Source organism: Quercus robur, chromosome 6 (assembly GCF_932294415.1).
Source record: "Quercus robur chromosome 6, dhQueRobu3.1, whole genome shotgun sequence".
NCBI classification, from domain to species: Eukaryota; Viridiplantae; Streptophyta; class Magnoliopsida; order Fagales; family Fagaceae; genus Quercus; species Quercus robur.
The window spans coordinates 25,210,516-25,234,787 of record NC_065539.1 but is presented as its reverse complement, the minus strand read 5'-3'; the positions used below and the strand labels follow the sequence as shown (position 1 = coordinate 25,234,787).

General features: G+C 35.0%; 1 protein-coding gene across 1 annotated transcript; it reads left to right on the top strand.

Annotated features, from left to right (window-relative positions):
- Positions 1-626: 626 nt before the first annotated feature.
- LOC126733364 (multiple RNA-binding domain-containing protein 1) lies at positions 627-23,302 on the top strand. The gene is made up of 16 exons (XM_050436627.1): positions 627-802; positions 2,601-2,717; positions 3,615-3,722; positions 3,984-4,098; positions 8,759-9,546; positions 10,637-10,768; positions 12,880-12,969; positions 13,079-13,202; positions 13,507-13,830; positions 14,607-14,671; positions 19,435-19,603; positions 21,032-21,136; positions 21,220-21,321; positions 21,398-21,571; positions 22,592-22,723; positions 22,800-23,302. Exons 2-16 carry the CDS (start codon positions 2,674-2,676, stop codon positions 22,971-22,973), a joined length of 2,646 nt encoding a protein of 881 aa, XP_050292584.1. The 5' UTR covers positions 627-802; positions 2,601-2,673; the 3' UTR covers positions 22,974-23,302.
- The last annotated feature ends 970 nt before the right edge of the window (positions 23,303-24,272 follow it).

Genomic DNA, 24,272 nt, shown 5'->3' with positions numbered 1-24,272 from the left:
TATTTTGTTTATTATTAATAACAAATTTATCCATTGATCCTTTTTGAGACTCAATTAATTTTTCTTTTTTTTTTTTAAGTTTTTCATATCCAAATATATATTTTCTAATAGACATTTCTAATCAAACAATATATTTATAAAGACTAAAATAAAAAAATAACTTTCAAGTGTAGAGCAAATGAGAAATAGAACTTGATTTATATAAAAAGTATTGTTGTAGTTTCACTGAACAATAACAAGTTTTTAGCAATCTCAACCTACATAAATTGAAAAAAAAAAAAAATAAGCACAAGCATAACAAAAATTTAAGCACAGCCATAACACTGACACAAGACTTATTAATAAGGCCCACCCACCAAAAAAAAAAAAAAAAAAAAAAAAAAACAAACAAACAAAAAACAAATCCTATCTATAACTAAAAAAAAAAATGCAGACTTTAAAAAATAATAATAATATAAAAAAATAACAAAAAAATTTAAAAAAAAAAAAACCTTGAAGGCCCAAACTTAACGCCCAGTCCAGGGAGGGTCCAGGCAGCCATAATGATAAACTGATAAGTGATAAACAAAGTTACAAAACCAGCCAGGGAGGGCCCAAACAAACAAAGTTATCTTAAGTTCTTAACAAATAAAAGCCCAAATATTTATAATTTTATACCTGATTCCTGAGGTGAGGTGAGCAGTTGAGACTTGAGAGAGGCGGAGAACAGAGAATCAGAGAGAGGCTGAGGTGGTTCAGCTGGAGACTGAACAGTGGAGACTGGAGACTAGAGAGAGGCGGAGAGCAGAGACTAGAGAGAAAGGTAAAATTTTTAGGGTTTTGAGTGGATTTATTTGTTTTGATTTGTGATTGTTTTGTGGTTAATCTCTTAGAACGGATTTGTAGTTTATCTGGTTGATTTTTGGTCAATGATTTTGTTTAGAACCAATGTTTAATAGGATTTACCAAAATTTTTGTTTTTTTTTGGTTAAAAGGATGTGCCAGATTATTTTTGTAATTCATTTGAAACTAAATATATATATATATTTTTTTTTCCTCTACTACCCGGTTGGTTCTTTTCTAAAATTTTGGGGGCCTTAGGCAATTGCCTAACTCGCCTAAGGGAAGGGCCGGCCCTGTGGTGAAGATAAGTTTAATGATATTTTTGTTGCTTGATGGTTAGGTTCAATATTTTTGCTAATTGGGTTGTTGCTGCTGGGTTCAGTTTCTTACACATGTTGCTTTCATTTATTTTACTATTGTTTCTGTATTTTACACAATTAATTATGTATTAGTTCATGTAAAGATTATGGTTTTTGTATGCTTTGTGGGGATTAAAGAGGACAGCTTTACAATTGGAACAACTGTCTTGTCCAAGTTCTTCTTATAGGATGTTGGCTATGAATGCGTTGATCTGGCGATGAGATTTGGGAGAAAGGTATGACTGTACGAGTGACTAATTTGCCTAAAGTGGTGGCAGATGGTTTATGAGATTACATGGGCGTTTAGGTTGTTGTGGGGAGAAGGTTGAATGTAGTTTGTGTGTATTATTTAGGTTTTATGAAGGAAAAACTTGCTAAACATAAACATAATAGTATAACATATAATTTTTGTACCTCAAAAAACTTCCTAATTATAAAAAAAGACGGTTCACAACAAGGTCTTAGGTATGTGGGGATCCTCATTGCTTGAATCAGAATAGTTAGATAGCTCCTAATCAAATGCCAAATTAGAATCTTCAATAACGGCACTTATGGCATTGCATGGGTCCTTTTGTTTCTTCTTAGCTAGTTGGATTGCATGATAGTGGTCCAGTTGCGGCTTGTTTTCCCTTTCAAGTTGATTGAGTATCTTGTCAATGCTATGCTGGATGTGCCTTCGGCATAGGCAACATGTTCTGTCGACAGTAGACCTCTAGCTCACATCATTTTCATTGTCAAAATTCTTAGGCACCCCTGTAGTCATGCTTAATGTAGTATAATGACTAGGTTCACCAAGCATAATTTGCCCAGCACACCCAAGTAGAATATATGAATTAGTCTATTAGCAAATTCTCGCTTCTTTTCTTGCCAAATCACCCCATAATGGTCTATGTGCGTTTGTAGTTGTGGCTTAGTTGGAGTTGCACACGATGCTAGATCCGAAGTCATCTTGCACCCTTCTCATTGATCTCGATCCCCAAGAACTGATTCCTCATTGATACAAATCAACAAGAGCAAGAGAAAACTACACAAGAGAGTATATATGTACTTGTGAAGTCCAATTGGTCCAAAATTCATATATAATGTCACCTTATGTTGCTAATTGCTAACCATTTAATAAGACTTTTCATTTTAATTACAGCCTTTCACATGATGCATGCTACATACGAATGTCACACTTATATGACTTGTCAATTGTAGTTTCTCATATGATGCATGCTGCGTTAAATGTCACGTTTGATGTGACTTGTCACTTCAAATACAGCTTCTCGCATGATTTACACTTCATATCAATTTTGACATTTACTATGCCTTGTCATTTCATTGTAGCTAGTTCTTTTCATTTTTACCTTGAACTGTCCTTTCTAGCTCACTCGGTGGGTGCATGTGATTAACAAGTCATTACATGTTTCTTTGCAGTGATTGATTTAGTTTGAGTAGAGTGGTGTAAAGAGAGAACAAACAAGAAGAAGACCAAAGAGGAGGTAGAGGAATGGAGGATCACTTCAAGACCCAGACTGTACCTCACCCACTTGGGTTAGTTTTGCTCTCTCTCTCTCTCTCTCTCTCTCTCTCTCTCAATGGGATGGAAGATCATATGTTTGAAACCATTTAGATGTTTTCGTGTGGTTACAGAGAAAATCCTCATTCATCTCCAAGCAAATAGAGGAAACAACCAGAGATAGATATATGGAGTCACCCTAAGAATCCTATCCATTCATTTTGGGATGAGTGGCTTGGAGGCAACATTTAAACAAATGTTGACTATCATTATTTTGGTATCTATATAAATTATTGATGACATGGCAAAAGTCTTCTGTTTTTTTATTTTTTATTTTTATAAGTAATGAAATTTTATTAGCAAAAACAGAATACATCTGGTATACAGGAAGTAGACTTGATGAACATCCCAGCTAAACTCTAAAATTCCAATGCTCCATAAATTCTAAAATGTTTGAGAAAAAGAAACTTCATGAAGCAGCCACGCATTCGAACAAAGTTCTTAGGAAGTGCAATTTTTGATAGAATTGTCCTCTCATTTTAAATGGATGGATTGTATGTTAGGAACCCAATGGTTGAGTTACCCTAAAAACTCTAAAGGAATCTATTTGATTTAAGTTTAGAGTGTTCACCATACCTATCAAAAAAAAGTTTCAGAGTGTTCACCATCGTGAACATGACGTCCTTTTTATGAAATAAATCTTGATTGCCTATCAAAAAAAAGAAAAAAGAAAAATCTAAAGGATCCTAATCCAAAGAGAAGAATTGTTTAGTTTATGTGAATTTTTTTTTTAATAATTTGATACGGAAGAAAGCAATTTTCTATTTCTTTTCTTCTTAATGCTTTAAAAAAAAATCAGTGATGAATTTAAATTGTATTAAAAAATTAATATTATGTTGGCATAATTATTTCTTTTATATTGTCGTGAACAGGACTAGGATATGTGTGAAGAATTTACCAAAATATGTGGCAGAGGATCGCCTTCGAGAGTTATTTTCTCAAAAAGGAGAAATAACAGATGCGAAGCTAATGCGAACCAAGTATAACTCCATTTATTTATTTATATTTCGTTTTTATTTATTTTTATGTTGGATTCATTGTTTGTCATTTTTTCAAGTTATGGTTTAGTTCTAAAAATTTTGCTTGTTTTTGCTTCATTTGTGGGTTTCTTTAGGTGGCAAGAGCAGCTCTTTTTTATTTTTTGGTGTTTATGTTGGATTCGTTTTTTGTCATTTTTTCAAGTTATTGTTTAGTCCTTAAAGTTTGTGTGTGTGTTTTGCTTCATTTGTGGGTTTCTTTAGGAATGGTAAGAGCAGGCAGTTTGCTTTTATTGGGTTCCGCACAGAGCCTGAAGCTGGAGAAGCAATCAGATACTTCAACAAATCTTACATTGATACTTTTAGGATTACTTGTGAGGTGCGCATTGTATCTTGTACTGTTTATTATTATTATTGTTATTATTATTTTAAAATAAAAATTTGGTAGATTTTTTTTTTTTTGTAAAACATCAGTTGTATCTTGATTAATTAGGAAGATCCGTCTATAGCTGAATTTACACTAATTGCAATTTTCTGCCTAATTTGGACAAGGAAAAAATAATTTTTTGTTCAATAGTCTAATGAATATTTCAAGCAAATTTCTGAATATTACTTTCCATTAGTGAAATTACTTATTCAATTACTGCATTTAGTTTTCTGCATTTGATTGAGTTGAAATTTAGGATTTCAATTTGAACTTGAATTTTACTGTTTTAGGCCGTTATATGTTCTTGGCTAAGAGGATTTCTGCTGCATTATTTTTGATAAATCGGTAAAAAATGAGACAAATTAAGTACATCTAATTGTCTGAAAGTTATTTTTTTTTTTTTTTTGATAGGTAATAGAGAATTTATTGATAAAAATAGAACATCGTGTCCACGATGATGATCACACTGAACTTGAAGCAAATACAAAAATCTCAAGGAGTAGAACTAAAAGAAAGCAGAAAAGCATGAATGGAAGTACATTGTGTGTAACCCCAAACTTGGGACCACTAAAACAAAGTACCAAAAATAAGAGATTTTAAAAGATCCAAAGATCTTTCTTTATCCTCAAAAGTACGGGTATTGTGTTCCTGCCAAACTAACCACAACAGACACCCTGGAACCATATTCTAGATCTTTGACTGGTGCTTTCCCAGCCAATTTCTCCGTGAAAAAAGAAGAGACCCAACCGACTTCAGCATCACCCACTATATCCCAAATACCAAAAAAATGTCACACCATAGAGCATAAGCAAACTGACAGTGTAGCAACAGATGGTCCATAGATTCCCCATTACTACAGCATAAACAACACCAATTAACAACGGACTGGCCTCTCTTAATCTTTTAGCATTGTAGATGTTCTCCTTTTGTGTTTTAAAACTTTAGATAAGATTGTTCAATTTTTTTCAATAAAAGTCTTATTACCTATCACCCAAAAAAAAAAAAAAAAAAGAAGATTATTGTAAGGTCTATTCTTAGATTAATTAAAAGAGACTCCTACCAATTTGAAAATTTCAAATTGTGCCTAATAAGCATTAGATACATATGATTTGAGTTCATAATATGTATAATAAATATATTTAGAGATAAGCACCTTGCTTCATTTGAGGGAGTTCATTTTTGGCACCTCACACCTCAACTGATACAAGGACTTGGCACCTTAACATGGACATATGGCAAACCCTTCAGAAGTATCCTGAATATATAGCTACAAACTCCTACGCAGTATTGTGTGTTCTCAAGAAAAGGCAATAGACACATTATATATCTCTTTTGCATCACTTAAATGACATATCAAGCCAATAAATGGATCTATTACTAAACCAGGCATCAACCCATATGATATACGTCCCATATTCAAGGTTTTGAATGATGCCTCAACTAAACAAAGTCAGCATTTTCCTGGTCGACCTCATTTCATGCAAGATAGTTTCAACGAAAGTAGTGATAGCTAGCTTGCCCACCTCGCCAACTTCCAAGTTTTTTTTTTTTAGCAAGTACCTCTCCCATTCCAAGTTAAGCCACTGCATTCCATCTTAAGACCAATGGACTCGTTTTTCCTTTTGAGAGAGAGAGAGAGAGAGAGCTAAACATATCATCCCACCTTTTTTTTTTTTATAAGTAACATATCATCCCACCTTAAGCATTACTTGTTTCCAAATTTCCTCTGGTAATGACTAAAGATGTGACAAAGTTTGTAAAACCTGTTTGCATGATGACATTAAGGTAGTTAAGGATAACATTGTGACATTTTTAAATCTTCAAGGACTAAATTGAAAAATAAAATAAAATCGTTAGTTCAGGGACAAATTGAAATTTGATATGCATTTCATAACAAAATCATGTAGAAACCTTTCTATTACCAGAAATCTCATAGAATCTTCTTATTCTCTATTTATTACATACATCAAGTAAACTCCAAGCCCTAGCAAAGCTTCAACCTTGAAACCAACAGCCTAGTCAACAAAACATGAGTCTCCAAGACTTATATCTTTTTTTTTTTTGATAAGTAATAAGTTTTATTGATATCAAAAATGGGCACCCTAGTACACGGGGAGTGTATAGGGGGTCAAAAAAAATTACAAGAATCAAGAAAATCAAGAAAGGAAGAGAATGATTGGTTTCGCAGAGTAGCCAACTAATCTAATGAAGTTCTAAAGAAAAATAGCTTGAGGTCTGGTATGGATCTCTCATTATCTTCAAACAGTTGAAGGTTCTGGTTTACGTCGTAGTTTTAGGGCTGATGGTAGACGGGGTGGAGGTGAATGTGTCTTGCATCTTTTGTTCGTGGATGATACGATTCTGTTTTGCGATGCAAATGAGGAGCAAATTCTATATGTTCGGATGCTTCTTCTTTGTTTCCAGGCTGTGACAGGATTAAAGGTTAATGCTTTGAAGAGTGAGATGGTTTCCATTGGGGAGGTTCCTAATGTCCATGTCTTAGCAGAGATTTTGGATTGCCGGATTGGGTCTTTGCCTATGACCTTGCCAGCAAGCTAGGAGCCCCATAACACACTGCAGCATAACCCAGCTTACTCCAAATAAACCCAAAATCATAGACCATAAATCCATAGCAACTGAACAGTGAAGAAATAGATGGTCAACCGATTCACCATTACACTTGCACATATAACACCAATCCAATATCCAAATCTTCCTTTTACGTAAATCGCCAATCGTCAAGCATTTCCCTAAAGCAGCAGTCCAAACAAAGATAGCCACTCGAGAAGGGATTTTCTACTTCCAAATACTTTTCCATGGAAAACAACAATCTTTAGAGCCCACTAGAAGACTATAATAATTATTAACCCTGAACCCCGTATTTCTATTTGGTTTCCAATACATCTTATCCTCATCAAACCCTCTTACTATAGCGCCATATATGGTATCCATGAAGCTTGACACAAGCCTCTAATTCCCGAGCATGAACACCCCTTAAGAAACTTACATCCTAGAAAAGAACTCCATTAGTGGACTTCATAAGCTCTGCCAGACTTGCCTCCTTATCTCGGCAAAATATAAACAATATAGGATAGGTGACTGCAAGATGTCTCCCCACACCAACGATCTTGCCAAAACTTCACCCTAGACCCATCACTAATATCATACAGAATATAACGTGAAAAAGAAGGCCATCCCCTACTAATATTTTTCCACAAACCAAAACAATATGGACCATAGATGGATCTGGTCACCTCTATCACTTGCCTCCAAAGGGCATCCCTTTCAATCCCAAATTTCCATAGCCACTTCCCAAGCAAAGCTTCCTTAAAAAGTCTTACCATCCTTATCCCCAAGCCACCCGAAGAAGGAGGAGTACAAACAGTAGCCCATCTAACCAGGTGAAATTTGGGCTCATCACCCAGCCCACCCATAAGAAATTTTGTTGAAGTTTCTCAATACAGTTAGCCCCAGCAGTAGGTATAGGAAATAAAGATAGAAAATAAGTAGGTAAATTAGATAGAGTGCTCTCAAACAGTGATTCTAGTTTCAGCTCTCTGTGTCAGCTGTGTCATGAAGCCTATATTTTCCTTCCAACAGTAGGATATCAATAATCCTCAAGTTTAATTAGACAACATGACCAAGCTGGATATAACAAAAATAAAATTCCATATCACAGACCAGGACTAATAAGCACACAGATGAAGATACATATAATTTTCATTACAGATCTAACCACAAGAAACCCTTTATCCCTTTCACAGATTATCCCAAACTCATCCTAAACAACTAATTCATGCATATTTTTATGAAACAAAAAATAGATTTTGTTAAACTAGAGTCGATATTTATTGAGAATTCAATTTCAAAGATTTTTGAAGAAGGGAAAATTCGTTGCAAACTAATAGTAACCTGCTGCAATGCACGTTTTAAATTGTAAAAATGGATTGTGGAGTCAAATGTTGCAATTCCAACCATCATCCGAAAGTGATTTTTTCTCTCTTTTGATTGTAGTGTGGATGGGGTAAAATGATCTTAGCCTAATTCGTAGGAAAAGCAATCTCCTTTGTTTACTTTTGGATTTCTTGTATTGTGTTTATTGCCCAAAAACATAGAGATGTCCATTGACCAACATGAAACTGATTGAAGTTTGAACTTTGAGGAAATAGCAAGCCCTTTTCCTTCCTTCTGAAGTTCTTGTTATGCACCGAATGCTTAATATATATATATATATATATATATATATATCGATGCATGCAGAATGATAATGCTTTTTTTGAAAATGCTTGTGGTTTGTCAAGTATCTAAATGCTCATTGAGACACTTGTTCATCCCCCCCACCCTCCCAACCACCAAAGAAAAAAGTTGTGTGTACCGTATATACTATTTTCTTATATATAAAATGGTTTTTATACCTCAGAGCTCAAAAATGCTTAATGAATGGAAAGTGATCTTTCCTTGATAGAGGATTTTTGAGTCCTTTTGTATACCATTTTAATATTGGATGCCCAATGGAAAACAAAATTATTTGTAAACAGGAAGATATGGAGAAAGGTAAATTTAGGTTTACATTTGACCAGACCAGAAATAAGTCCTATATGCTTAATTTCAGATTGCTCATAAAGTTGGGGATCCAAGTCTTCCTCGTCCTTGGAGTCAGTATTCTTTGAAGAAAGAAGAGAAAGCAACTGAAGAGAAGAAACTTGCTGGTGCTAAAAATTCAAGCCTTGTGGGTTCTAAAGAAGAGAGAAAGAATCTTAAAAAGGGTAGTGAGAATTATGACCCTAAGCTTCAAGAGTTCCTTGAGGTCATGCAGCCACGCATGAAGTCAAAATTGTGGGCAAATGATACATTGATAACAAATACAGCCGACCAAAATGTTAATCTCAGTGAGAAGCAAATTCAAGAAAAGGAGGAACACAATGATAAATCATTTCCAGTACATGTTGACTTAGATGAGCATGAAACAGTAGAACATGGGTTATCAGATAGCCATGAAACTAAGAAACCACATAATCTTGCTCATGATGAACTCATTTCAGATATGGATTACTTCAAGAGTAGAGTAAAACAGGAATGGTCAGATTCAGAAAATAGTGATGATGATGATAATGACAATGACAGTGATAAAAATGATGATAATAATTACAAAGAAGACAGAAGTGGATCTTTAAAGGAAAGCATTGAGAGCCAGGATGCTCGTAAAGTAGATCCAAAGGGATCGAACACTACCCTTAAAGAGGTTGTACCTGAAGAAGAGGTTGAAGAGGAAGAACATTCCCATGACTTGGACAGTGGAATATCTAAACCCGGGCACCTAGCATCAAGTTTGAAAGATGAGAAAGAAGTTGTTCTTGAGACTGGTCGTCTTTTTGTGCGTAATCTGCCATACACAGCAAAGTATTCATCCTTACTTATATCTTTTTATTGATTAATTTGTGTTTGTTTGTGTTTCCTGTCCATTATAGTTAATAATTTGTATCTTACGTTGTGTTTGTTTTGGCTTCAAATCACTTTCGGAAATGCTTTTCCGTAAATGCGGGTGTTTGGTTGTGCATGAAAAATAAATTTTCCGGAAGTTATTTTCAGTTGACCGTGTGTTTTAGTTGGTTGGACCCAGAAATTGGTTTCAGTCAAAATTTTCACTTCAAACCATTTTTGGACTCACGCACAAAGAGAGAGAGAGAGAGAGAGAGAGAGAGGGAGCCCAGATCACTCCTCAGACTGAGCTCCAGTCCGACGACCACAGACTGAGCTCCAGTCCGACGACACCAGTGCCGACTCACACCGCGCCACACCAACGTCGATCCACACCAGCGCCGATCAAGCAAAGATCGACTCCAATGCCGATCGCACTGCGCCGATCGACTCCAAAGTCCGACGACCCACACTAGCGCCGATTGCACCGCGCCGATCAAGCAAAGATCGACTCCAACGCCGCTCGATCTCGTCTCTGCCGCGCGATCTCACCTTCACCTCCACTGCGCGATCTCGCCTCTAGATCGAACCCAGTCGCCTCTCTCTCTTCCTTCTTCTCTCAATTTGACCGGATTTGATGATTTTTTTTTTTGGGTTTTGTTTCTTTTGTGTTTCTGTATTGAGGAATGATATTAATATTTGTTTGGCAGCTGAGAAAATGTGAGCAACAAGGAGAAAATGTGTTTTCTATGGTATTTTCAAGAACACAACCAAACACCAGAAAATATTTTTCAAAACATTTTTTGAAATACAACCAAACACTTGAAAATATTTTCCTCTCCCGAAAATAGCATTTCCGGAAAATAAATATTTTCCAGAAAATATTTTACATGAACCAAACACAACCTTATACAAAAAGGGAAAAAAAGGGAAAGAAAAAGACATGTTTTGTTTAGTATATGAATTCAATTTGTTTATGATGCTAACAACTATTTCTAGTTTTTATGTTCCTGCTTGGCCTTAAATGTTATCACGTTTTTCATTTTTATTTTGATGGGGTTTTTTGTAACAGTGAGGAGGAACTGGAAGAGCATTTTAGTAAATTCGGTGATGTCTCACAGGTCCATATTGTTATTGACAAAGATACGAAACGGTCCAAAGGAATAGCTTATGTCCGTTATGCAGTTGCAGAATCTGCAATGAGGTTAGATAGTTTCCCTTCTATTACTAAGAACCTTTTTTTTTGGATTGCAATGAGTTTGGGTCACCAATGACCAATTTGAAGCTTGAAGCTGGATGATACTTGTAACAGTTCCAATTTTGTGGCTCTTTTGCCTTAAATTGCAAGATTTGCATGAGATGGGTTGAGGTCAATCTTTCTAGTTTTGAGGCTTGTCATACTTGAAAAAAAGAAAAAAAAAAAAAAAGGAAGTTTTGCCAAAACATTTTGTTCATTTGATTTTTTTTTTTCCTTTGTACTCTTTGCTGACCATAAACCACACACATGAGGCATACTATAATTGCATGTTCTTGGTAGTTTCAGACCGTATAGTTCCTTGTCTTGCTGTTGTTGCCAGTGTTGGTAAAATCTCTCCAGTGCTTTTTTCCTTTAAAGCAAGGTGCATTCAAAGTAGCATGCTTTAGGTGTGCTTTTTTATATTAAAAAAAAAAAAAAAACCAATACTGAATTGTAGCCATACGATCTTAACACTATTGATCTACACCATTGATTTATAAAATTCAATTTATGGTGTGCTGCTATGCACTTCTATAGTTCTATTATACCCATTTCGGACCGCAATCACTCCATAGTCCACCATTGATCGTATATTGACTAATTCTTATTTTCTTATACTTATTAAGTGATTAAACTATTTCTTCTAAAAAAATGTGATTAAACTATTAACTAATATTAGCAATTAGCCCTAGCACATTATGGCCACTGGAGATTCAAGAAAGGATATTGACAGAATTACTCATATCTAGCTAATCCAAAATATAAAAATGACTTTACTTGCAATTTTTCTGGTAAAATTGCAAAAAGAGGTGCTTATATAAATGTTATTTTTTTTATAAGTAATAAGGATATATATTTAAGAACACTGCCTTATGCATAAAAACATAAGGCAGGGAGAACAATACAGATAGAGTAGATTAAGAAAAGAGAAAAAAGAAAGGGGAAAGACACTAAATGCAAAGGAGAGAGCTAATTCATTTAAATGTTATATGAATTATATAAAATGTCTTTTTTCAATTTGTATGATTTTTTGATTACTTGATTGTTGTATTGCCCGTTAATAATTATTTTAAAAAAAATTGTGCGTGCTTCACTTCAATCAAGCATGCTTGCACTTTGTGCATGGGATCTAGGAGGCCCTTGCGCTTAAGTGCACCGGACGTTTTTACCAACACACTTATGACTTTCTTAACATACACCTTGTGTACTGGGGATCTTTTTCTCTTAATACAATTTTATCATTCATAAGAAAAAAAACAAGTTTCGGTTCCACATATCCTTCTGCACTTTGTGATTGTTTTGCATCATAGGGTGTAGAATTATTTTCCTTTTTTTTTTTTTGAAAATTATACACAGCCTGTGGATTCCTGCTTCCTAATTGATGATGCTATTCAAACCTTTGCTCAATCTTTCCATTTTGTTGGGTGTATGTACTCAGTCCTTTCCTTGGAGAAGTATTTGGGAGCAAAAGGTTCCTTCCAAAGTCATGTTTTTTGTTTGGATTGCAGCTTTGGGAACTATTTTGACCATTGATAATTTACGTAAGAAGAAGGTGTTGATTCTAGATTGGTTTTGTATGTGCAAAAGTAATGGAGAATCGGTAGATCATCTTTTACTACATTGTCCTATTGTTTTTGAGTTGTGGTCTATGGTGTTCACCTTGTTTGGTATCTACTGGGCAATGCCAAAGACTTTGGTTGAGCTCCTTGAATGTTGGCAAGGAAACTTTGGTCATCATCATAATGGTGTTATTTGGATGGCTGTCCCTCATTGTTTGATGTGGTGCCTTTGGCGAGAGAGAAACAACTGGTGTTTTGAAGATTTTGAAAGGAGTATAGCTTATTTAAAACTGTTCTTTTTTAAAACTCTATCAGATTGGATGTCTATCATAGGAAGTCATTCTGTTTTTTCGGTCTATGATTTGATGGATGCTTGTAATTTATGTATTTGATTATTTTGGTTCCTTGCTGTATACTTCCTGTATACTTGGGTGACTCCTTAAGACTATGAATAAAATTTTCTTTACATATCAAAAAGAAGTATGTTTCACTGCTTAAACTATTTTTCTTTGTAAACAGGGCATTAGAAGAATTAGACAATTCAGATTTCCAAGGCAGATTATTGCATGTTTTGCCAGCTAAAGAAAAAAGTTCTTCTGACCAGCAAGGGTAAAAAGCATTACTAAATATTGGCCTCTTTGTACTTCTCTGTTCATATCACATCATTCTTTGCTTTCTGGTTTCACTGAAACTAGGAGTTTGACATCTATTTCTTTAGGATTGATGTTTCTGTTGCCCAAACTCCAAAAAATTTTAAGCAAAAGAGGGAGGAAGAGAGGAAGGCATCTGAAGCCAGTGGAGATACAAGAGCATGGAATAGCTTTTTCATGCGCTCTGATACAGTATGTTTTAACCTGAAACACAGTATACAATGCATGCTCAATTGTGAAGCTAAGTTTCAGTGATTTTGCAGTTTGCATTTCCATCAGTAAACTGAAGGAGGTTGCTGGTTTTAATTTTTTTATCTCAAAAAAAAAAAAAAAATACTGAAGTTTAGTAGTTTACTTTATCCCATTACTGCCTAATACTCATAGCAATAGGATTCCTTAGGAATTTACCGTGTTTTGCTGAAGTATTTCTGTTTGCATTCTATGCTTTCTGTCAAGGAATTGGGCCTCATGCTATCTGTTCTCCTGCACATAATAGGTTGTTGAAAACATCGCTAGGAAATATGGTGTAAGTAAGAGTGAATTACTTGATCGGGAAGCTGATGATCTTGCTGTACGCATAGCTTTGGCAGAAACGCAAGTGATTGCAGAGACTAAAAAAGCTCTTACAAATGCTGGAGTAAATGTATCATCTTTAGAGGAATATGCTGCTGGGAAAGTTGATGGGGTAAAAAGAAGCAACCATGTTCTGTTAGTGAAGAACTTGCCGTATGGTTCTTCCGAAAATGAATTGGCCAAGATGTTTAGCAAATTTGGGAGTTTGGACAAAATTATTCTCCCTCCAACAAAAACATTGGCCTTGGTATGCATTCATGTTTTTTTCATAGTTATTTCATTCTAGGTTTTGTTATTGAATGTGCCTCTGCAATTGAGAATTTGTATTCCTTATGTCAGCTTCTAGTTAAAGTTTACACTGATGCTCTGAGAGAGGTCAGTGTATATGATTGAGATAAAATAAACGAGCATTAAAATGGTCCTAAATTGAAAAGATTTTCATCACAGTAAAAGTGGATAAAGAGGAGTTTAAGACTGTTCTCCTATAAGAGTGGAGAGGTTGTAGTTATTAATTAAAAAAAACAAAAAAAAAAGTGGAGAGATCGTAGTTAATATTGTCGTCTGACGGTCTGAGAGATAAGATGTAGCTTAGATGTTTGTGTTTAGACTCAATAGACCGCTGGTGGTGGAAGAGGATCTAACCTGGGCCTGAGTTATTGAGGTATTGGCCTGCATTTGGCATTTGACTATCATGCATGGAATATAGGTGGAGCAGTATTATTATGGTTTAATGAGTATTTGGAAATGCTCTCTTACAAGAGTTCCTTGTCAGTTCTCGTATTTAGTCTAACTAGGTAAAGTTTTCTTCTCTGTTAGAAAACTCTGTTAAGTTTGAAGATTCAATGATCCTTTTTACTTGCAAAGTGAGTGAACATTGTGATAATTGGGAGAAGTATAAAATTATATCTCACTTTTTTGAGTGGTATATTACTAATTCTCCTTACCTATCAAATATTATATATATATATATATATATATATTACTAATTCTCCTTTGTTTATTTTTTTGGGGGTAATATTTCAGGTTGTTTTCCTTGAACCTGCTGAAGCTCGTGCAGCTTTTAGAGGTTTATTATATAAGCGTTACAAGTAAGTTTTTTTAATTATTTCTTTTTGGACATTAATTGAAGATATTCATGAATAGATATTCTTTTGCAAATAGCTGATGAAGTTCTGATTGTCCAACACATCTACTTAATAATGGCAATTTATTTATAAAAAAAATTTTAGCAGTGGATTTGGTTTGTGTTAGATTGGATTCTGCTCAGATCGGAAATGTGTCTTTCCTAGACGTAAACTGGCCCATTTGTGTATGAGATGACGATGATGATGATGAATATCTTAAAAAACCCTGGGTATATTGCTGTTGAGAATATATAAACGGAAAAAATGCCTTTTCTTTTATAAGAAGGAAGTAAAAGAGAAGCTCATCTTTAACTTAAATTACACTTCCTCTCAAAATTAGAATAAGGTGAATGGTCAACTTTTGGGGTATATGCGTAACTTAACTAATCAATTAAAAAAATGTCTAGACTCAATGAGGTATATGTGTAACTTATAAATTAAAAAAAAGAAAGAAAAGTTTAGAGAAAATTTCAAATGATTTAAAATGATGCTTCTCCATCTCATTTTGTTTTGTCCTACTTTGTACTTCCAACTATTTAGGTGAATATCATTTATTGTTTTTACATGCAAATGAAAGGCAATTGCATTCCAAAACTATCCGTTTTTGTTTTGTTCAATTTCAAAAGAGCACTTACAAAATTTTATGACGTAGGACAACCAGAACAAAACTGAAACAATAATAAAATAAATGGATATGACCTAGGAGTCAACACCTAGGCCTTGCTTGGAGTCAGCACCAAGTAGGGAAACCACTAGGAGTTAGCACCTAGGGTAGACTTGGAGTCAGCACCTAGGGTAGACTTGGAGTTAGCACCAGACCAAAGAAAGACCAAACAACCATTTTTTTCATTCATTAAAATATCAACTATCTCCTCAAGGAGTACAATAGGTTGCTTATAAAGGATTGCTAAACCCTAGTTTTAATTGGCTAGGAAACCTAATTGCCTTATTACAAAAATAACCTTGCTTCCCAAATTAAAATACTAATAGCCCAATAAACTACTAGGACCTAAAACATAAAAATAGAATTGACTTGCAAACATAAATAGTATTAAATAATAATTTTCTTGTATCTCCCGCATCATTTTGTGTTTATTCTAATCACTTTCAAAAAAGCCAGATTAGTTTAGAAAAGTAATGCTACAAGTTTGGTGCTTTATTCTATTGAATTTAAAATAAAATAAAAAGCTAGGGTAGTTTAGAAAAAAAATTCAACTGTACATTGATTTTAGAGAGTTGGCATCTATATTAGGAAGAAAGAATTTTTTTTTTTTTTGGGGATAATTTCAATAGTTGTTGGTGGAGGGATTTGAATCCTAAATGTCTCTATTGGAAACACTAGGAGGTATCAACCAGTTGAGCTACGAAGCTCTTGGCAATATTAGGAAAAAAGATCCGTGTTTAAAGTAATTTTCAAGTGTGGCAATTTGAAGTGTTTCATGTGTGGGATTCATGCAATGTTGGATTAAAATGTTTTTCATATGGTTTTAAGGGTTCACTTATTAGGTGTCATAGGGAAGATTTTCACCTCAAATCTTATGTCTTGTGATGGCAGTAAGTAAGTGCTATTTAGTCTCAGCCAAACACCCAAAATTCACACAAAGGACACTCAAACAACTTGTGTGAATCAAATATGCACAGCACAATATAAGCATAAGCATGCACAAGCAACGGAAAGCTTACAGAAAATACTCCCAACATTAATGAGATTCTTAATGTTAGGATCTTCACTCATGCCACCATCCATACAAAGAAAGTAGACCACCGATGGGACGTTCATACACGAAATACTCTTCCATGGGAAGACCTGGCACATATGCCCCTTAAGACATTGCAAAAAGAGCGAACATCAATGTCCCCACTCCTATTCAACCTCCAACTCATTCTATCACAACCCTCTCTGTGAGAGATATTAGAATAAAGAAGATTGAGAAAGGAGGCTACCAACTTGAAGCCTTTGATCGGTTTATGGGAACAAGAAGCCTTTGATTGGTTTATAGGGTTGGTCTATTCTTCGATAGTGCGGGGCTTTGGCCCAGATAAGGTTTGTTGGAAGCCAGCAAGGAGCAGAGGTTTTGAGGTTAGAGGATTTCTAGCTCCTTCTACCCTCCTACTCTTGTATCCTTCCCTTGGAGAATGATATGGCAATCGAAGGTCCCTCCAAGGGTAGCTTTCTTCACTTGGTTGGCTTCCTTAGGTAAGATCTTAACAACAGACAACCTTCGTAAAAGACGTGTGCTAGTGCTTGATTGGTGCTTTATGTGTAAGAGATGTGGGGAGTCTGTGGATCATCTTCTTCTTCATTGCCCCATAGCTCGGGAGTTGTGGTCTTTGGTTTTCTGCTTGTTTGGTATTCACTGGGTTATGCCTCATATTGTGCTTGAGTTGTTTGAGGCTTGTCAAGGAAAGTTTGTGCGACATTGTAACATAGATGTTTGGAGATTAGTGCCTCATTGCTTGATCTGGTGCATTTGGCATGAAAGGAATGTTAGAAGCTTTGAGGGTTGTGAATGTTCTTTGCTAGAGATTAAGTCTTTTTTCTTGCACACTTTCTTTGAATGGAGTGTGGTCTTTTCTCATTTTTCTTGTTCTTCTTTTCCTACTTTTCTTGATCATTGTACTTTTGGTTCCTAATTTGTGCCCCCATTGCATCCCCAATGTACTTGGCTTGGGGCTTTTTCTATTATTAATAATATTTTTACGTTACTTATCAAAAAAACTTGAACTCCCCATCATTAGTCTCAAAGAAAGGTTACATCCTAGCTCCTCATTTTCCCATCAGTCTGTCTAACCAGCATGAATAAACTGAAGCTTCTCTAGCTATTGAGCATTCATACAAGATAGGAAATACCAACTTCAACGGATGATCTCCACACCATCTGTGATGCCAGAACCAAATATGGCAACAATCTCCTACATCCAATATGGAGATAATGTAATAAGCCACTACCATGGGTCCCACGAAAATATTTCAAACTCTATCCACCCCATTCCTCGCTGTACTTTGCAGCTACTATACTCCTCTATATAAGTGTTCCTTCTGTCCTAAAGTGCCATAATCATATTCCCAATAGAGCTTGGTTAAAGGTTCCTATTTTCGCAACACCCAAGCCATCCTTAGCAATAGCAGTGTAAACCATACCCCACCCCACCAAATGGTATTTAAGCTCATCACCCATACATCCTCAGAAAATTATTTTGAATTTTGTCCACTCTATTCCTTAGACCAACCGGCAATGGAAACAAGGAAATGTAATACATTTGGGAGACTAGACAACTGACAATGTACTTTTAATAAGAGAGAGTCTTCCTTCCCTAGACAGATTCATTTTCTTGAATCCTTTCCAAAACACCATCCCACATATTTCTCGACTTGAAATGTGCTCCTAGAGGTAAACCCTGATATTTTTATGGAAGGAAAGAAAGCTTACAGCCAAGAATTTCCCCAGTTCTTCCCATTCCCTCTCCTTGCCAACTGGTACTATTTCAGATTTACTTAAATTCATCTTCAGCCCCAATATAGCTCAAAAGAACACACCTCAAAAAGAGAAAGCTGGTCATTGCACTGCAGAAAATGAGTGTTTTGTCTGCAAAGAGAAAGTGAGAAAATCTCCAGTGGTTCACCATCCACATTGCTGTTGGAAAACCCAGCGAACTACTCTCTTCGTCCCCTTCCTCATGAACTTCTGAAAATTCACTTGGTTTGCCATTGACCAAAATCAAAACACATATTTGTGGAAATGCAAAATCATATTCACTTATGCCATTTCCCCCAAACCATACCTCTTCAGCATTGGGGAATGAACTCCCCAGTTTTGGCATCCTGTAGTTTTCAGAAGCTTATTTACTAAAGGTTAGGCAAAAAGATAAAAGTTGGCTTATTTTTGAAAAAAAAAAAACTAGTTTTGTTACTTATTTGCTATAAGGTGAGACAAAAAGCAAAAAAGTAAACTTTGGGGTGCCAAATGACATGATCATATGCCATACTTTTTATGCGTGTCATATTGTCTTGACACATGTATGATGACATGGCCAGGTGACGGATTTGAGTAACACGGTTGTGTTATCCACCTATAGATTTAACTTCAATTGTCAATAGTGGCTCAGAAACAACCTTTATTTGCTTTCTTGATTTGAAATCCAACCTGGATATTACCAGTTTGAAACTGGTTTCAGGACTTCACCATTTTAAACATTCAAAAAACTTTGAATTGCAGTGAAATCCCCCTTATTTCCAGTGTGGGCTGCTCAATCCAATGTCAGGCTGCTGGCTTGGGCTGGGGCATTCACCTTTCTCATTTTTATTCTCACGCCCTTGGGCTTTGGAATTTATGTGCAAGTAGATGTATTCTAAACTTCCAAACTTGGGTTGGCTGATCAGGTTGAAAGCCAAACTTTTACTTTGAACAAGCTGCAGTCAAACCCAAGCCTACAAAATCTCCAGTATGAGCTGCCTGAAGGCCCTGAACTAGTGTCAGGATGGTTCTGTTGCTTCTCTTATCCAAGAGGCTTTTTGGGCTATAAGTCTTAAATAACCATAAATTAACATAAGTTTGATTTCTTGTTTGAGTATTTGTTTGATTTCTTACAACATAAGTTTGAGTATTTGTTTGATTTCTTGTTGTCAATGTGAAGGCATTTAATTCTATTTTATTTTTTTAAATTTTGATTGATGCATCTAGTTTTTTGGAAGTCAGACTTGCTAACCCTTCAGATTATCAACATAGGGATGCACCGCTATATTTGGAATGGGCTCCTGGCAATATTCTTACTCAATGTTCTACATCCAAGATTGATGAAAAGAATAATGCTCTTGGTGAACATGATGCCAAGAGATTCATACTGGAGCAACAAGAGGGATTAATGGACATGGATATTGATCCTGATAGAGTTGAGGTTTGATACTCATTTCTTACTTTACCTTTTAATTTATTTCATCAGTTTAGGATTTTACCAGTATTACAACCTTTGAATATGCTGCAACTTTTTAATTTTTTTGCTAAGCTAACCTCAAAGAGTATGCAGTAGTGAACATAAACTGTTGCAGGTTTTTAGGCCAATGATCATTTGTTCTTTCCTCTTAGGATAGTACACAGTGTGTTATTGCGTTTTGGTACATGGACCTCACTTTTATTTATTCACTCTAAGTATTATTGTTGTTGTGTTGTTGTTTTCTACTTGCCCAACAAGGTTGTTTTAACTCCTGGTTTATATTGTAAAATAGAGTTGGCTTGTAAACATCAGACAGGTTAGAACTCTTTTAACATTTGTATTGTTCATAACTGGTGTACAAATCTGATTCAATTAAATTATTATTGTACTTGGTACCAAATTCCTGAGCTGGGACTTTTTTCTTTTCCTCTTTTGTAAAATAAAATAAAAAAATCCATAAGCAATCTGGTGTGGGTGCATTAGTTGTCTATCACTCTATCTTCCTGTCAAATGTATGTGTGTGTGCATGCGTGTCTTTTTTCTCTATGCGTAAGTATATATATAAATTACTAAGGAAAAAAAATGTAAACAAACTGTAGAAGTAATCTGGTGTAGTTAATTGTCTATCTTTGCCAAGAGTTTGGTAACTCAACTGACTCTTCATAGTGTTTCTAACAACCATCCAGGGATCAAATCCCCCTTCCCCCAACGATCAAATTATTAATTGACCTATGAAAATCTGTGTTTCAGCTCACTCTTTTTGATTGATAAAGGTGTTGGGGCTCATCTGATTGTTCATCCATTCTAGAGTTCCTAGCTTCTCTTAGACCTGCCATGTGAAATTTTTTTTTTGTCCTTTTGTGTTCATCATTGTGAACTCAAAAGTTTTTATTTTTCTCTTATTAATAAAATTGCACTATTTAACTATTAAAAAAAAGACTCTCTCTCTCTCTCTTTAAGGGAAAAGAAAGGTGCAGCATTTTTCATGTTCTGCGATCATTTTCCATGGTCTTGGTCCAATTATCATTATATGCTGTTATTAGAAAAAGTAACATATTTTGTGGATCATAAATAAAGGGCGTTTGCTGTTGTGCTGGTCTGCTTGCACTTTTTAGCTGTTTCCTCACATCTAGTGAAGTGCTACTTGTATATTCTTTAGGCAATAAAATAATTAGGTATAATCCATGAGAGCTTGAAGCTATAAAAGAAATCACATTGACAGCTGGTTTAAGAAATTATGGCTATGTATTTGTTGGAACACTGGTTGGTTCTTCTGTTATTTTCCCAAGATGGTAATATATGTTCTAATATCATACAGCTTTTAGTTTTATGTGCTTGCACAATATGTCTGATTAATACTTTGCTTTTGGTTTTTTGTCTATTTTGCTTCAGTCACGAACTCTATTTGTCAAGAACCTGAATTTTAAGACAACTGATGAGAGTTTGAAAAAGCATTTCACTGACAACATAAAGGAGGGAAGAATTTTAAGTGTCAAGGTAATTATCTTGGTTCATAGAACTTTTAATGATCTGTATATCATAATTTTCTTATCTTTTGTATCATGTCTGGTCACATGCAGGTGAAGAAGCATGAGAAGAATGGGAAGAATGTTTCAATGGGCTTTGGTTTCATCCAGTTTGATTCTGTTGAGACAGCCACCAATATTTGTAGAGATTTGCAGGTATTAACTCAATTTCGTCACAATTAATTGTATGTTACATGGAAGCTTATTGCAACTCTTACATTTTCTCTTTCAGGGAACTGTTTTGGATGGCCATGCTCTTATCTTGCAGTTTTGTCATGCTAAGAAGGATGAACAAATGCTGAAAAAAGTTGACAAGGATAAGAGTTCAAGTAAATTACTTGTCAGAAATGTAGCATTTGAGGCAACAGAGAAAGATTTGAGACAGCTATTTAGTCCATTTGGCCAGGTAATTACTTGTATAAATCTAATCATAGTGCATTTATTTACGCATATATAATTTGGGGGCAATGTTCCTGCAAAGTTAAAAGGTTAGGAAGCTTTATTGCTATAACAGATTTTTCAATCTACAGTCTACACTTAGAAATTGACCTAAGAAATCAAGATGCAAGAACTAGAGAATGTTGTAAAAAGGAACAATGGAAGCAGTGTATTATTAAAACCTCTATAAGCTATATGTTAATGAGCCATCTCTCAACTAGCACTTCCTTCTCCCATAATTAGTGGTTGGAGGGTGAGGTTTGGGTGTGTGTGTAGTTTATCAATTAAAAAAAAATGATTTTCTTTTTTAGAGTATTTCAACCAATAGTGTCCAATTTTGATAATAGTTCTTTATTATCAGACCAAGATAATGGTCGGTTTTTGGTGTAGGCAGGGATTAAACCCTAGATCTCTTATTTAATCATTAGAGACTTTACTAGTTGAATTAACTGGAATGCACCAAAAAAAAAAAAAAAAACTCTATGAAGCTTTTTAGGTTATTTATTATTTGTAATAATTATAACTTGTGAATCATAGAATAAGAGGATGGTGGATAAAGTGGAGAAGTTCATCAGGATTCAAGAGTATTGTGTCATCAAAGAATCTATCAAGCTAGAAGGAATATTTTATAAGACCATCATGCTATGTGGTATTGAATGTTGAGCTATTAAGAAGCAACATGTTCATAAAATAAGCATAGCTGAAATGAGACCAGTAAAATGGATAATGGAAAATACAATGAAATATAGGATTCCCAAATGAGGAAAATTCACCTAAAGATAGCGGTGGCCCATTTAGGTATGAAGTTGCTTCCAAATGGTAACACCTACATTCCAAACAAGACAACTCAGTAGTAACTCATTCCCCCCTTTCCTCTCCCACTGATTATTCTAGGTTACCATTATTGAGCAAATTTTTTGTGAATGATGCATTGTTAAAGTATAACAAATTAATGTTCTTGTGTATTGACTTTCTTGTTGTTGAACAGATTAAGAGCCTAAGGCTGCCAAAGAAGTTTGGAAATCATAGAGGGTTTGCTTTTGTGGAGTATGTTACAAAGCAAGAGGCACAGAATGCACTTCAAGCACTTTCAAGCACACATTTATATGGTCGACATTTGGTAAGTTTTCTAGATGTGTAACTTTTTGCTCCTTCACACAATAGAGAAATCGCCATAACTGCCTGTCCCCTTTCAGGTTCTTGAGAGAGCAAAGGAAGGTGAGAGCTTAGAAGAGTTGCGAGCTAGAACAGCTGCTCAGTTTACTGAAGATCAAAATGGGCTTCAAAATCCGACTAAATTGTCCAAAAAGAGGAAGAACATGGCTATCTTGGATGAAGGAACAATGAAGTTCAAAAGGATTGCCAATTAGTGTTTCTTCACTATTGTCGTGTATTATAATTGGGAAGTGAGTTATGTAGTCGTATTCATGGTAGGTTATACATTATTTTATATGTTATGCTGGCCCCATTTTTGCTTTGCTGGGAGCTGGTTTTGTTAGTTACACGAGCAGGAATAAAAAAAAGAAAAAAAAAAGAAAAATTTATATTCCTGTTTCAAGGTTCATTTGTTGTCTTAAAGTTGAGCTGCCTTTAGGTAGGACATTAGATTCAAGCTTGGTTAGACCTAGATAATAGAGTATTTGCATAACACTAGGTGTGAGTTAAGTCAAAATCATTTTTTGAAGAGAGTTTTAACTTACAGCGTCTGCTCTTGAAGATAACTTTTTATTATCAGACCAAGACACCAGCCGGTTTTTGATGTATGCGAGGATTGAATCTCAAATATTTTATTCAATTATTTGAGACTTTACTATTTGAGTTAACTGAAATCCACAAATTTAGTCAAATTTGGTATAAAACTATAGAAATGAATAAAAATAAATAAATTTTTATTGGAGTATTTGGAGTGTTATTTGTGAACGCTAAAATGTTGAGCATGATGCATGACGTTTTTATGGTTGGTTAGTTATATTTTTAACAAAATGTTAGTTTTAATGGTCGGATGAGAATGCTCTTAGTTGCAGCCCATGTTCAAAGGTGACTTAACATTTTTCATTTTTGGTAGGAGGTGTGCCTTAGTGAAATTTGATGTGCTTAGCTCATTTGGAGCTTAATATGTGCTCAAATCATCATAATCATAAATAAAGGCAGCTTATTGTGAATTGGGGTGGAGTAATGAAGCTCTTCAGCTTCTATATATAGTTCAACTGTTTGAGATTCTTTTATTTATGTAGGATTGGATACATTAGGATTGGGAGATAAACTGATGAGCATGCAGAGGTTATAAGAACATCATATCTCCAAGCATCCCTAACAACATGGGGCAAGGAGGTTTATAAGAAAAGGAGCTTGGAATAGCACTTAGCATAAGCAACTATTGCCATCCCTTCCAGTGTAGCAAAAATTACATTTAGAAAAAAGACTCAGTAAAACTTAAAATATCATAAATGAGAGGAACAATATCCTAGTGGAAGTCTTTTGTATTGCCATTTATAGCATCAAAACAAGTTTTTGCATCGCCTTCCATCATGACTCGTTGGAACTGTTCCTTTTCAACTAACTGTAGGGCCTAAATGTTGGCAAAAGTTTTTGCAATCAGCAGGACACAAGTATGAATCCCGTTGGCTTATGCTTTCAAAATGTTACCTCATTCGTCATGAGTGATTACT